Source organism: Alligator mississippiensis, chromosome 3 (genome assembly GCF_030867095.1).
Source record: "Alligator mississippiensis isolate rAllMis1 chromosome 3, rAllMis1, whole genome shotgun sequence".
NCBI lineage: Eukaryota > Metazoa > Chordata > Crocodylia > Alligatoridae > Alligator > Alligator mississippiensis.
The window spans coordinates 14,258,405-14,274,508 of record NC_081826.1 but is presented as its reverse complement, the minus strand read 5'-3'; the positions used below and the strand labels follow the sequence as shown (position 1 = coordinate 14,274,508).

At 43.4% G+C, this 16,104-nt stretch overlaps 1 protein-coding gene across 1 annotated transcript in view; it reads left to right on the top strand.

The window, feature by feature from the left end:
* The first annotated feature begins 5,833 nt into the window (after positions 1 to 5,833).
* Positions 5,834 to 16,104, top strand: part of TG (thyroglobulin) — a 213,670-nt gene continuing 203,399 nt past the window's right edge. Inside the window, exons 1-6 of the mRNA XM_059723466.1 lie at positions 5,834 to 5,852; positions 6,199 to 6,307; positions 7,297 to 7,394; positions 9,294 to 9,497; positions 9,669 to 9,828; positions 15,327 to 15,433. Of these exons, the coding sequence (XP_059579449.1) occupies positions 5,834 to 5,852; positions 6,199 to 6,307; positions 7,297 to 7,394; positions 9,294 to 9,497; positions 9,669 to 9,828; positions 15,327 to 15,433 (697 nt within the window). The remainder of the gene's footprint in view (positions 5,853 to 6,198; positions 6,308 to 7,296; positions 7,395 to 9,293; positions 9,498 to 9,668; positions 9,829 to 15,326; positions 15,434 to 16,104) is intronic.

The window sequence follows — 16,104 nt, the reverse complement described above, 5'->3', positions numbered from 1 at the left end:
CCCAGATCCAGTCCCATTGTAATAGACATAGTACGAAGATAGTCCCTGCTTCACCTAACAGATCAGCTAAGATATAGACGATATGCAACAGGTGAACAAATGACTAAGTAAGTAGTTAAAGGAAGAGGAAGGGCCAAATAATATTTGCTAGATACTGAGTAGTGAATATTAACCATGTCACTGCTAAATTTCCTAGTAGTTGGAAGATAGCACTGAAATTGTTCATCCTTTTCTTCAGAGAAGTAATAAGCATTATATTAAATGTTAATACTGGTGAGATTCTCCATTTTGAACTCATGACAAATGTAACTAGTGCTTTCCGGGATTGTTGAATGACAGTTGTCCCCAAATAATGCAGAATTCCTAAATTGAACCCATCATTAATAGCAGCTCTATGAAATGAGAAGTTGTAGCTCCTCTGGCCAGTATTCTGTTTGCTTCTCATGGCTGCAGTGTGTACGGTGACTCTTCTACCTTGGACTTTCAGTGTTTAAGATGCTTCAAACCTTGTTCATACAAACCAGTAGCAATGAACTTGGCTAAGAAGTCCTACACACTAGGGAACAAGCTATGCCCTTACTTTCATTCTGCTCCAGGGGGAAAAAAAGGTGTTGGGATGTGGGCAAGGGGAAATCTGATATCTGTATTCAGGAATGAATGGAACAAGTTACTAAAACGTTGCTAGAAGAAAGGATCAATGGGATATGCAGTAAGCTAAAGAGACTGCCTGAATACTTAACAGCAGGGGTCAGCAACGTACAGCTCCCAGCCCGGCTCTGACCTGCAAAGAGGTTGGATCTGGCTCGAGAAAGTCTGAGCCGACCTGGTTGGTACAGGGGATTTGGTGTCATGCAACTGCACCAAGCCATCTCTCCTCTTTATAGCACCCTCTTCAGTAGGCCTCCCTGCTGTGCTCCCTACTCATGCTTGCCTTAGCTGTAGAGGGGCCAGATATTGCAGCAAGATTAAGGTCAGGCACTTTGAGATTAGTGTTTGGGGTGGCGTGGGGGAGGCAGGAAGAACAGCAGGGCATCCCATATCAAGGACGTGGTCACAAGCTCCAACCCCTGCCTTACAGTTGTTGCTCAAGGTTACAGCACTTGGCAAAAAACCTTTTTAGCTTTTCTAATACCTCCTTTCAACCAGAGTTGTCAGATGTAAAATATATTCACAGTCAAATTCAGACCTCAGTGTAAGTAGCTGCACCATTTTGGTTTTTTTAATGTACAGAATTGCATTTTTTTTTTTTTTTACTGTTTTAATCAGCCTGTTGCTGTGGTCTCACTCCCAATCCAGTAGATTATTTTTTTCTTTGCCTGTTCAGTGGTGGGCATGGATTAAAACACAGGTTTTTATATCAGCCTCTACAATATCTAAAATATACCTACAGCTGAAACCTGGAAAACTGTACATGGTCTCCAAATGGATACACAAGATGAAAGTCATTCTACCAGACCAAAATACTCTCCATATTGCTCTACAAAGTAGTAGGCTTAAATACTGACATGGACATTCTGTATCCACAGCACTGAAGCCTCCGTGCACCCAACGGGAAACTAGAATGAGCACGAAATTACAGCGAACAAATTCTCAGCATTGTATCTCCACTTCTAGGGAGTCTGGAAAGGGTGTAACGCAGGGGTGAGCAATTAACGCAGGGGTTGGCAATTATTTTGGGCGGAGGGCTGCTTACTGAGTTTTGGCAAGCCATCGAGGGCCGCATGACAGGCAGTCAGGGGCAGATAAATATTAATTTTCTAAATTTTTCAGGGGCCCCACGGGTGGATAGAATGGCCTGGTGGGCTGCATTGTGCCCACCCCTGGTGTAATGTCTAAGTAATGAAATGACACAGACTAGTACTGCCTAGTGAGGCTGTTTTATTTCATTGCTGTTGCATTTTTCTAATTGCGGGATTTTTCAATTTAGCTGGGGTTATTCATTTTCAAAATAAAACGGTGATTAAAAAAATGAGGGGGAAAAAATCTGAGAGAAATAGAACAGACAAATATCTCATCCAGAATCTAGATATCGACATTGCATGGAAGGTAACAAGGTTCAGCTTCCCTTTCTGTAAGACTTGCACACGTGCTTGTTGGCATTCTAATTAGAACACATTGGAGCAGATTTGATTAATTGAGTTTGCTCCGGGTTCTAATTGGAACCTTGCAGCATCGCCAGTGTTGCATGTATTAAGCCCCTGCACGTTTAAAATGGCCACAGGGCACTTTGTTTAAACCTTGTCCAATGAGGTTTAAATTAAGCATCCCACAGCCATTTTTATGTATGTGGGGCTTAATACACGTGACTGCAGTGTTTTAATTGGAGCAGCTGCCCAGGAACCACCGCTTTAATTAAAATGTCCTATCCCCCACCACCTGTGCACACATGCAAGCTCTCCACTTCGTGATAAATATCTTTGATCTAACAAATTTAGAAAGCAGCAACACCTTTACAAAGCGGCCACTGTGTCGGTATTGCTTGGCAATGTTTGCTGTTACAAAGTCAGATGGTTCTGTCTGGTTCACCCTGTAGACTTCCATTTTTTTTGACATATACTGGCCAAATCTGAGCTGCATTAGAGTGGAAGTCACCTATGTATAGTCAGACACTTCAGGCATGTTTTCATGGGGGGGAAAAAAAGGAATTTTTGCATGCAAACCCCATCACTACTTTGCAAAAAGCTGTTTCTATAAAGTATAAGTGTGAGCAAAGTGTGTGCAGCACCAACAGGTGAAGGCTTGAGGCTGCACAGAAACTGAGATTATTTATTCTCAAAGGTTTTGTGGCTTCAGTAAATCAATTTGTCAATGTGCGTAGCTTGTTCCTCTTCCTGTCACTCCAGTAACATCTGCTCAATTTATATCGTCTCTAGATGAGATATTTTCAGCCAGGGTGCCTTGAGATCTTTTCAAGGGTGCTGCAAGGTGCCACACAATGTTAGGATTGTTAGATGCACACAGAAATGCTGTGACTTTCTCACGGTCATATCAAAAGTGGTGGAAATAAAAGGCAGACATTGGAAAAGAACTCCAGCATCTTGTTTCTCATTTAACTTGGACCATAGGTCCTCCAGACAATTTCCTGCGGGGTCTTGTTTTGGTGGGCACCGCATAGACACAGCATAGGAGTCAGTTCCTATGCAGAAGAGCTCACAATATAGGTGGACAGGCCAGACCAAGAGGAGGTTTAGCTTTTGCCTCCAGATTGCTCTATTTGAGTAAGTGCATTTAACACCATGACTGATGCAGTTCTAGACTGACCTTGAAGCTGTTTTGTGTGGGCACAGAGAAATGTGAGAGGGAGCTGGATAATTTTCGGGGGGTACAAAAAGCATTGTTCTTTGCTTTGGAGCACCGATTATGTGTTGAGTATATCTGTATCTGTCTATATTTAGAGAGGTATTTGGATATATCTATATTTAGGTATATCTGTAGATCTACCTATATATGTATTTGAGTATATTTTGCTTTAGATTAAATAAAGCTCAAGAAGTGAGCACTTCAGGTAAATGACATGGGAGTGTTCACTCCTCAAGGTGCATACCTTTTAGGACTTGAAAGTGTAGCACCCTCCATTCGCTCAGCCCTGTTCTTGAGTGCGTAAATTGGTTTGGGTGTTCACAGCACTTAGCAGGTAAGCTCGACATGATGACATTTTGGGTTTAGTCCATTTGTGTGTTGGTTTAATTGAGCCCTCCAGCCTCCTCTTTTTCAGGCTGGCAGTCTTGACCTGTTTGTTCTCCTTTCGGGTGACTGGATTTCTAGTGCCTCCTGGGAAAGACTTGGAGCTTGCTGACGAACTGCACCAGGGCCGTTCCAGGCAAATGGGTTTCTTAGAAGTAGAACATGCGTCATCCACCCAATTTAGTGGGCAGTCTACCAGCTCATAAGTGAATCCGTCCAAACAATGGCTCTATAAAAGGCTGGGGGAGGCTAGCCCAGAGCTGTGCAGGGTCTTAACCCTTCAGCTAAGGAAGAGGTTATAGCTCCTGCATCACAAGATGGGCCCTGTCTTTCTTAGTCCCCTTCTCTGCTTAATCAGCATAGCAAGAGCCAATATTTTTGGTAAGTTTATTCATTCTTTCCCTTGATTGGTATCATCCTGTCGCCACACTGCTCCGACCTTTGGATCGATGCTTCACTGCCTAGCAGGTGCATTATGGCGTTACCTTGAGGCTCAAAAGAGATAAGGTGCCCATTGTTTTGGCAATTGCACAATGAAACAGAACTTGGTCCTTATATACCATAGCAAGGTGCTCCTGTCTCAGTTGGTCTAGTGGTTGCTGCATTCCCAGACAGAGCATCTGAGGTCTGCCCTGTACTTACTTTATTCTGGTAGCAGACGGCAGCTGCCCCTGTCTGGTTGGCACATGCCCTTCTGGCAGCTACTTATGGCTGCACTGCAGTAGCTGTTGTACCACAGCCCAAAGTGCTTTCTAAGACCCAGGCAGATGAGGTTCTTTGGGTAAATCTGATATCTTTTATTAGACCAACTCAAATAGTTGGAAAAATATTTTGCGAACTTTTGGGTCTAAATACTGGCTGTTTGGATTTGGATGGTTTATTTTTATTCTAGTAGTATTTCAAGGCTCTGAGTGAATTCCATTGTGCTGTACCTACCCATAGCAGAGAACAATCAGTATGCCAAGGAGTGGGTAAATGAGATGCATTGACTTGTAAAGGAGGAGGTTAAAGAGATTGTTATTAAAATCCCAGCGCAGGTCAGTGATGGGAGGGACCAGAACCCCAATCTCGGGAGTCCTAGCCAGTTCAGTGACCTATTGGCTGGGCCATGCCAGCATCTGTTGGATTTCTATAAAGATATGCTGACTCCAGCTGATGCTCTGGCCCTTGGCATTTCCTGCCAGATTGTAATGATTCTTAGATTTGATACTTTGTTAATGGCAACTAAAGCAGTGGTCACCAACCGGTGAATCTTGATCCACCAGTAGATCTCAGAGCCTCTCGGAGTCAATCCAAGGCTGGGGTGGGGGACTGAGTGCCCTCATGCATGCATGCGCATGGCCCAGCCCAACAGGTCAATCCATGGGGAAAGGAAAGGGCAGGGGCTAGATCGAGGCCCCCCGCTGTGAGGGACCGTGCTGCAGAGGCAGGAGCAGGGGTAAGTTGAGTGGGGCCCTTGGCTGGTGGGACTTACCTACTGGGGAGGTGCACACCCAAATTTTTTTTTCTCTGCCACGATCTCCCGATCTCCATCCCCACCCTTCCCTACCCACAGACTGCTGTGGGGGTGGTGGTGCATGGTAGATCTTGGGTTGCTTTTAAATGCCAAATGTGCTCTCCTACTTAAAAACCTTGGAGACCACTGAACTAGAGTTTCCATGTAGCTGAAGTACCATATATCTTCCAGAAAGATGACTAGTGTTCCTTTGGGGACTTCAAGATGGACAACTACTACTTCTCTTGGTATTTTTTTCCAATGGTTAATCATTCCTGACATTTAAAAAATGGGCAGCATTTCTAATACAGATTGACTTAATAGATTTCGTAGACATTAGGGCTGGAAGGGACCTCAGAAGATCGAGTCCAGCCCCCTACCCCAGGGACAGGAAGTCAGCTAGGGTCAAAGGATCCCAGCAAGATAAGTCTCCATTGGTTGGACTCCAACTTCCAGCCATTTGAATATTTATAATAAATAATAATTGAATAAAATAATAGATTTAATACGTCAGGGAACATAATAATTATTGACTTGGATTCAATAAGAACTTAAATGTATATTATGGAATAGTATTAATGTTCCTTGATGTTGTTTCTCTGAGACAGATATGATATTGAGTTAGAGGTCTTTAGAGATTTAAATTTTACAAAGATGGAAGATCTGTTTAGAGGTGAACTGGTAACTGATGAATCAAACACAAGACATTAAAGACTGATTATCTAGTTGTCACCTCTCATGATTTTATTGAGCACGCCATGCTATTTGGTGACTTTTTAAATTCCTTTGGATCTGGAATAATGTACTTTTCTTATACTGGGGTCTACAAGACCAGGGACAGTCCCACCAAAGAAGGTGAAGTCCTATTGTAAAACTAGACTCTAAATAGCAGGGGATTATATGCGTGGGAAGAATTATGAATTTAGGGCTTCGTCATGTAGATCATTGGCTTGGTGAGAGCAGGTTCACACCCCAGCTGAAGAACTGCAATGATCTCCTTTCCACTTGACTGCACACAGAGTACCAGGCAGAATCCCAGCCTCTACGTCCATGTGAGCTTCGGAGAGAAAAGGCCTTTCTGGAAGGAGAAGATCATGTTCCCCAGTGCTCAGAAGATGGCCAGTTCCGGTAACGTAATGTAATACTTCAGCCATCCTGAGACCCAGTCCTGCATTACAGTTAGCCCTAATGGTGTGGCAAAGCAGGGGTAGGGGGTACCCAGCCAGCCAGCTGTGCTCTGGACTCAGACTCTGTGACATGAGTTTTGATTCCTTCTTGTTTGGAGTGCTCTGTGGTTACAGGGTGCCAGATTTCATTCATACTATGCAGCCGGGGGTTCCCAAAACAATGGGGAAGGTCTCCATAGGATTACTATATTCTCACTCACATGTGGGAGCTGTTACTACACGCTTAACCAGATGTGGTGGAGGAAGCAGGCAATATTCTGTTTGCCCAATCCGGTATAAAATTGCCCCTGAAAGAATCGGGGCTAAAATTTTACCAGTGTAAATTACACGTTTAGGTTTCATCTGTCTGCATCTATCCTGGAGAGTGGCTTGCTGAAGGCAAAGTTACCCTGGTTAGGGGGTGTTTGTATCTTCCATTTGCACTTTTTTAACACCAGGGTAATACTGATTTCACTAGTGTTAAATATTTGGTTTGTTCATGATGCAAGTTCATTAATGTATCACGAGGCTTACACTCTACAATGAGAAGGGGTGTTCTAGAAAAGCCTACAATTAAAACCGAATGCATTATTAAAAGAGTGAATCTTGACTTGCCACAGCTTGTGGCTGTGCAGGCTTGTTCTTTAAGCTCGTGCCCATGTCTAATGTGAATGTATTGTGGATTATAGAAGAGATTGCTTTGGTAGGCACTGATCCTGCCAGCACTGAACTCAATACAAACTCGAGGGTCTTTTTTTAGAATTCAGAAGATCTCCCATCTGGTGGATTTGAATAGACTAGAAACCATTTTGAGAATACTGTTCTTTCTGAGGCTATTGCAGTCTTTGCATTGGATTTTTGCATTAGAACCTCCCTTTTTACATGTGCTTTTCATACAGATTGACAGTTGTCTTGCTAATAAAAAACCGTGTGGTGTGTGTGCTTCCTTAGGACTGTGCAGTGCAGCAAGAACAACCTTTCCTGCTGGTGTGTAGATGACAAGGGAGCTGAAGTACCAGGCAGTAAACAGAATGGAGTTCCCATATCCTGTGAGTACCATGGCTAGGGTTAGAAAACCCATTGAGAGCCCAGCCTGGCACCCAATGAAATCAAGCAGTTTTGCCACTGAAATCAGTGAAAAGAAAAGCAGGCTTCTTGTGACTTACCCATATTTCTGAATTAAATGACTTAGAATCTGTACACACAAACTTTACGTATGTGAACAGCCCCTATTTGTGCCGGTTACACCAATGTAATCAAGGGGCTGACTTGTGGCCTGGTGTACGATCATACCATTATATTGTAAGCTCTTTGGAGCCAGAAATGTTCAGTGTCTGTAGAGCACCTATGCCAGTGGTTCTCCACCTTTTTAGACTCAAAATACCGCTTGGAAAATGCCACTTCTTTGCTTTCACTTTTTTTTTTTGTTGAAAAATAATGGAGAAATTCCCCTTTTTCAAAGAACTCGGCCCACAGGAGGTCAGAATGGTTTGGATGCTATTAATTTCTATTTGAAATCTCTTGGAAGGGTTGTGAATCGTGTATAGCTGTATGCAACCTGTAGCACCCTTAAAAGGATCTCATGGACCACCAGGGTGCTGTGGCACCCTGGTGGAGAATCATTGACCAATGCAGTGCTGGGCTTTACACAATAAAGTTGACTGCAATCTGCTTGGGGCAGGGAAAAGTGTCTTTATACGCAGCAAGTTGAGCAACATGCGTGTGTATGACATGGTTGCTATCAGTTAATTTACTGTACAGGAAATCCCAAATTCTTTCAGTGTTAGATTTTTTGGGCTAGGCCACTGGCAATTGCACATAGAGGAGGCTGAAATACATGCTGTAGGGGGAAGTCTGGCTGGCTGATGCTTCAGTAGCAGCTTTTCTGTGCAAGGAGAAGGTATAATTTCAGGATGCACAAATGTAACAGGGCCATGACTCTACCTTTAACCCAGGTCCCCCTATTTTCTTATGTCCCAGCATATGGCCTGTTTTATGAAAAAGTACAAGGGTGTGGAGAGAGGTTCCTTGGGCCCCAGACCTCCATTATCTGGCCCTAAACGGGGCTGAAATTATCAAAAGTAGGTGCCAAAATTGCACATGCAAAATAGTTTCTAACAGATATTAATGCAATCACTTAGGGAAGTGCAAGCTCCCTTGCAGCTTCCCACTGTTTCACTGGCAGGTCCATGGTCAATCCTTTGTTTGCTTTCTAAGTGCCATATCTTCCTTCCAGAGCCAAGCCCAGCCAGCATGTAGAGCATCATGCCTGGATATGCCACGGGTGATGTCAGCTAGCTTGCTGTACAGGCAATCCAAAATTCTTTTAGTGTTAGATCTTGTGTCCAACCAGCATGGAAATGGGCCACAAAATGCCACCTGGCTATTGTAGAAAGAGTGCACAACTGGATATCAAATTTGCCTCTCCACAGGACCTTCCATAATTGGCTGTAAGTCAACATGACTGAAATAGCAGCAACGCTGCATCACTCCTAGCCTTTTGGTTTAATGTTGTTTACCTGGCCTCACTCCCTTGAGTCTGGATTTTGAGGTCCAGATCATAAATCCGCATGGCTTCATTGATTCCAACAGGCCTATCCTAATTTATATTAGCTGATGATGATCTGGCCTTGAAAACACAGAATAAAATTCATCTGATGCCACCAGGTTTTGCCTGATTTCAGGTGACACTGGGGGAGCATCTGTCTTGGAATAACAGCAGGTTTGAATGTCCCTTCCTGGCCCTGACAAAGAGGGAATTTAGTAGGAAACTCACCCCAGGCTCCCTTTCAATAGCCCATCACCATCCTTGTCAAAGCTGCTGAGTGACTAAATCCATTCATTGGTTTGGTGTAGTTCATACAAAAGTCAACTGCCTTCTTGAAAAAACAAGCAATTTATGGACCTCACAAGCACCTTCTTTTAACAATGCCTCTTTGGTATTGTAGGTTTATCCTTTTGTCAGCTGCAAAAGCAGCAGGTCTTGGTAAGTCGCTACATCAACAGCAGCACCATCTCCTACATCCCTCAGTGCTTGGATTCGGGGGAGTTTGCTCCAGTGCAGTGTGACGTGGGCCTGGGACAATGCTGGTGTGTGGACTCAGAAGGGATGGAGATTTATGGCACAAGGCAGACAGGGAAACCAACCCAGTGTAAGTAGAGTTTAGCAAAGGGTGAGTTTGGTCTGTTCGGAATGAGGGGAATAGAAATCCTGAGAGGGAGAAATGCTGAGTACTGGAAACTTCAGCCCCAAACTGTGGGGCTGGTCTCTAGGTGCTGGTCAGAAGATGAACACACAACAATACTGAAGTGTTTGCTTTCAGGTCCAGGGAGCTGTGAGATCCGAGACCGTCGTATTCTGCATGGAGTTGGGGACAGGAGTCCACCACAGTGTTCAGCAGACGGAGAATTTTTGCCTGTTCAGTGCAAATTTGTCAACATGACCAACATGATGGTCTTTGATCTTGTTCACAGTTATAACAGGTAAATCTGAAATTATATAGTAATTCTGCAGACCTCTTCAAGCCTTTATCTCCTTACTCATTCCAGCCCTGTTTCCTTCTGGTGGCTGGACCAGGGAAAGAATTTTATGTTAGTCAGCTACTACCTTAAAGCTAATAGATCCATATGCGTTCATACAGTAAAGGCTAGTTTCTAAACTAGCCCTTGAGTCCTTTACTCTAGACAACCTAACCAGAGTGTATTTACATATTCATGGTTATGACAGCGTGATTTGTGTTTGATTTAATTTCACTGCTTAACAGAGTGAAATAACCCGGAATGAAATAATAATAATAAATTTGGTGGGATCATCATGCTTGACAAGTAGTCATCAGTGGTTTAATGTTTAGTTGGGAGGAGCTATTGAGTGGAGTTCCCGAGGGATCTGTCCTGGATCAGGTATTGTTAATATCTGCATTATGATTTAGAGGATGGGATTGAATGCACACCTAGCATATTTGCAGTTGGCATCGAGTTGGGTGGAGTCACAGGCACTCTTGAGGTGGGGGCTAGGATCCAGAATGATGTTGATAAACTGGAGAAATGATCCAGAATCAACCAGATGAAATTCAAGAGGGACAAGTGCAGTCTTGTTCTTGCAGTGGAATAATTGCATGCACAAATACAGTCCTGCAGAGAAGGACTTGGGGATTACAATGGACCATAAACTTAATATGAGGCAAAGGTATGCTTTTGTTGCAAGGAAAAAAAACAGCAAGGAGTGTCGCTTGCAAATGAAAGGGAGTGATTCTGTCATTCTGTCTGGCAGTGGTGAGGTCTCACCTGGGGTACTGTGTCCAAGTTTGGGCCCTACACTTCAAGAAATATGTGAACAGATTGAAAAGAGTCTAGCAGAGAGTGACAAAAATGATTAGAGGCCTGGGAAACATGACTTGAAAGGCTGAAAGAGCCAGGGTTATTTAGTTTGGAGAAGAGAAGACTGAGAGAGCATTTAATAAGTCTTTAATTACCTGAAGAGCAATTATAAAGATGATGGAGATGGGATTTTTTTCTGTGGCTGTAGGGGACAGGATTAGAAGCAATGGCCTCAAATTACAGCAGAGGAAATTTAGGCTGGAAATTGGGAGGAACTGTCTGACTATGAGGGTGATCAAGTATCAGAACAGGCTACTTAAAGAGATTGTGGAATCTGCTTCCTTGGAAATGTTCAAGAGCAGGTTAGACAGACACTTGGCTGGGATGGTTAATCGGGGATGATCTTGCCTTGAGCAGGGGGCTGGACTAGTTGATCTCAGGAGGTCCCTTCCCGCCCTGCTTTCCTATGAACACAATGGGCAAAACACTGAGAGGAGAGAAATTAAGAGGTAATGAAAAAATTGGAACGATAGATACAGCTGGCATCTGGAAACAAGTGGTGTGTTGGTGAGGTGGGGATGAACAAAGAGCCTGTCCCACATGGCACAGCAGAAGACTTTTGTACCAAAGTGAAATGTTGGTTGAAGGGATAAGACACTAAACAAGAGAGATACAGGGGAAAGGCATAGTACAGGGATGCATGGGTTTTTTAATGGTTGGATCAGGCTACTGAAGCATTTAAAACAACGCGTTACAGAAAAACACACAAAGGGGCAAGGAATTTGCAGCCCCTTTGTGGGGCTGGGAGAGGGAAGGAAGTAATGCGTGCATGGAGATGTGAGGACTTGCAAAAGGGGAGAGATTCAGGGCCCCTTTCCTTCTACAGATGTTGTTGAGGTTGAGTCCAAGTTTAATCTGTCCCAACTTCGCCTTATTCTAGTTGAAAGCAAAATTGCCTTCCAGTATACTTCGCTGGTCCTGACTTCAGAACCACTGGCTCTTTCCACGAGAGGGCAGTAGAATAAACAGAATGACGTGCTTCTTCTGAGCCCAGCTGCAGTGAAGAGATCCTCATTTAAATGTGAATCTGACTCTTTCAAGTTTTGTCCTTTCGCTTTTGCTTGAAGTGTTGTATGGCAGGCCAGACGCCCAGGGCAAATGAGTCATAGGCTATTTTGGCAAGTGCAGAATAAGCTGGCAATTTCTCTAGTGGGCTGGTGGGTACTGACCTTCTAACAGGGCAAAAATCTATGCTTTAACATGGCATTTGGCTGTTCTCCTTGGGACCTTTGCCAGGAAAAGGGTCACAGAATTGGGTTTTAGCAGCTTCCGCATCACCTAATAAACCAAAGGAAAGTGGCTTTTTGCTGCCAGCTTCTAACTGTTGCTAAGTATTTCACCCCATTACCAGACTGCCTCTCAGCCTTTTATGTGTTTGCTGTCACAGCAGCCATCATTTTGCAGATGAAAAGCTGAGCCAAAGATGTTGTGCGACACTCCCAGCCCCCAGGGTGGTATCAGGGATTTGAACCCGGGCCTCCTGAGTCTTGGCCTAGTGCCCCAGGGCTGTATCTGACTATTATTTCTTTTGCCCATTAGAAGGAATGCACAATGTGGACAGGCATTTCCTTCTAAAACCGCCCCCAAGATCCTTCCCCACCAAATGATCTTGAAATGAATCAGCATTTCAAGAAAAGTAAATCACATCTAACCACCCCCCTTATGAACCATATCCCCAAGCTGCATTTTTGCACTGAAAAGAGAAAGGACTTGAGACTCCATGAGGCCCTTTAAGGGATTTTGCTATTGCTGTTCATCCTGTGCAGAAGGTACTCAGCTGTGACAGTGACAAGCAGTATCATCGAACCCTCAGGTAGACTAGTAAGAGAGCGTGAGATCTGAAAAATCAACCTATATTCTTTCTGTTGATTTGTGCAATTCATTTTCTACAACGAAGATTCTCAGCTGAGGTTAATTGTTATAGCTCTTTTTAGGACTTTCCCCTCTGTACAATATTCTGTTGTTGATCTATGGAGTGGAATTCAGTTGCTCTTCCGTAGCTTGCTAGCTGGCACTGTGTAGGAGTGTATATGATTTGCATTGCATTGTTTGAAGGTAGGAAAGGCCTTTTTAAAACCAATCTTAAAAATCAAAAACTGTTATCTTTGTTGCAAGTGAAGTTCAGAGCCCCACTCTCAGGGATGGTGCCTGCAAATCCATATTATTTATCTCCTTTCCCTTCTCATTTTCTATGCACATCTGCTTATTTCAAAACACTTATCAAATAAATGTGTTTAAAGTCATAGTTCTGACCCCCTTAAGTAGAGTCACAGTTGCTGTAGCCACTTTTGTGACAGGCCTTGAGAATTAAAGTCCAGCCTGTTTGCTATTACCCGTTGCTGGAACAATGGTTAAGAAAAAAAGAACCAGAGAATTTAAGAGTGGATTTTCAAAGCCAGGCATGTGAAGTCTTACCCACATGTTTGTGGGGGCTTAATTTATACCTTTGGCATCTTATTTAACCATACTGTCAGCTCATGACAAAAATAACCAACCCCAAGGTATGACTGCATGTCTAGCCACACATCCAATGCAATGTAATTTGGTAACTATATTTTAGAAAGTTGAATCCCGAACAAGGTGAACTACAAAAATCATTTACACAGCAGCCTGTTTCAAAGATCTACATGTTCAGATGCCCTGGAGATGGCCCCGGTCTAAGAGGCTGAGTCTTCCAGTGGATATAGTTGCGCTAATCTCATAAGTATAAAAAATGTTCCATACAAGGTTAATCTTTTTGTTTATCAGCTGTGCTGACCTGCCTCTTGGTCAGAGGAAGATGAAAGCTCCTAAAATGTACAGTCTGTTATGCCACACTGTATGGGGAGGACAAGGGGAAGAATTTATTTTGCAGTAGGTCAGACCACATGATCACAATGATCTCTTCTGGCCTTAAAAAATGTAATAGTCTATAAACAAATTCCTTCCTCATCCCATCAATAATCCATTTGTGCCCTGGAGCATGAGAGGTGGACACCCTTATCATGCAATTATTATCAGTGGGATGGACTGTCTTGAGGTAGGACTCGCCCACCAACAGAAACAATGTCCAAAGGTGATCCAGGAAGGCTTGGTCCCAAATCTAAGTTCCATCCAGTGGTAAAAGAGGGAATCTCCCACCACTTTACATGCTAGGAGCAGAGCTATGTCAGCCTGATCCTTGGCTGCCTTTTTAGTTTCTTGAGAAGGTTGTAGGCTGGCATGAATTAGAATAGCCCTAAGACTACTGTCACCTGGCATGAAAACCTAGCTCTGTCTAGCTACAGGGGCTTACGTAGAGTGGAAAGGAGAACTTAAAATTATTTTGGCCCAGAACCCCTCTCCAGCATCCCAGGACGTGGCCTAAATTAATCTCCCTCCCTTCCTTCCTCCCGTTGCACCTGTCACCGTGGTACCTGTCCTTCAATACAACATTTCAGTTTTTTAAATTATCCATCATTGTTAAAAGCCTGTCTAGGAAGGCTGGCCCTTTTATCTCCTGATGCAATGCACTGCATACCCCTTTACTGAATTTCACTATGTGATTGCATGTAGCTGGAAGGTGTGTGCCTGGATCATACGTATGCTATATAATGCTAATCTTGTTGCAAGGGAACTTGGTGAAATTCTTTCATTTGCCATAAAGACCTTGCCTGGACCTTGAAAGATTTATCTTCTTTCTGATTGAAGGTGCTTTAGGTCATCCATCAGTTAAGGTCACATTTATCATATACATTTTTTCTCCCAACTCTGTCCAAGTTAAATTTCCTATTTAAGTCTCTCCTTTGCTAGGATCTGGTTATCATCACTATTAGCATATTTTTAAAGCGTCAAAAGACCCTTTGATCTCCAGAAATAAGAGGTAATATCATATCATTTGTAATATTCTTTAAAACATAAACTCTCCCTTTAATTCATGGAGCCTTGTTCTCCCAATGTAACAGATTAGTGAGGTTTTTATCAGCTGTTCCCTGCTTAATTCACTGGAGAAAGTAGATGTGCTGGGGCGGGGTGGAAAGGGAAGCAACCTGTTTATGTAGGCTTTCTGCCATCTCCCGAGGATTTGTGGAAAACAGCAAATGAATAGGTATGTATAATTGAATTAAGTAAACCAACATGTATTTTACAATCTTTGACAATCTTTCGAAGATGGGGATATGATTGAAAATTAGCTAGCAGCATGCTGACTGCCCTCATCATCATTGTATATTAAGTGGTTACAGTGAACTGAAATCTGTCAAGATGTGACACCATTGCCTTTTCCTTATTTAAGTGTTTTGACGTCTGTTATTCAGGAGAGGGCTTGTCGGTTCTTAGTGCTGCTGCTTTGTTGTCAAAAAGGCTGTATAAAGGGAAGGTTTCGGTGCATATAATGAAGGTGACAATTTTGGATGTATCCTGATTGGAGGACACAGTTTCACAGCATAGAGCTTCAGTAATAAAAGGAAACCCTGACATTTGGATCTCATTCGAGTTTTGCTGTGACATAACCAGGCCCATAAGGACTTTGGGCTGTGCAAAGATCCCTGCAATAGAAATCCTGGGAGAAGCACTAACATTTCTTTATCATCATCAAACAGTCTCTGCAAACTCTCCTTTTTGTAACAATCTGCATTTTCTTTTAGGTTCCCAGAAGCATTCCAGACATTCAGCTCCTTCAGAAGCATGTTCCCAGGGGTCTCTGGGTACTGTTACTGTGCTGACAGCCTAGGGAGGGAATTAGCAGAAACTGGTAAGTGCCTCGGAAGAGGGCAGACAGACAGCTATATAATGCCTAGGTCGCTACGTCATAGTACTGGGCTATGCAGCTAATTTTCATGGCAGGACCAGTTGGAATTGGAAATCACTAGCTAAATTATTTCACAGAAAGGTACATTTCTCCCCTAGGAATAGCACCAATCATTGGCAATGAATGCAGTTACTACCTGATGGTAACAGTCCCAGGGAGTCTCTTGATAGAGTTGACTGTCTAGTCCCTACTGGCCACAGTCCTTAAGAGAGAGTCACCGTCGTGGTTAGTAATCTTATTAGCGCTCTCCTTGGAACACCACAGACCTGGTGAGTGACCTACAGCCTTCCCTGTAAGAGTGGGAATTGCCTTTGCCTGTAAGAAAACATAGGGTGCTTTCCCATTGAATGGTACATGACACATTTTGCAATTGGGGACCTTCCAGGAAGATCAGGGCATGGGATTAGGTATACACTGCTCTCCTGGCTGTTCAGTGAGAAGTCCAGTGAGTTTAAAGCTCTTCTCTCAACAGTGAGGGGAAGAGAGAGAGTGGAAGAATCTTAAGCTCACCAGAAAACTCTCAGCACTCAATTGAGATGAATAAGAAAAGTGGTTTCAGACTCCAGCAGGTACCACTGTATCTGTTTACTTCTGGCTAACCATTTGGTTGTCTC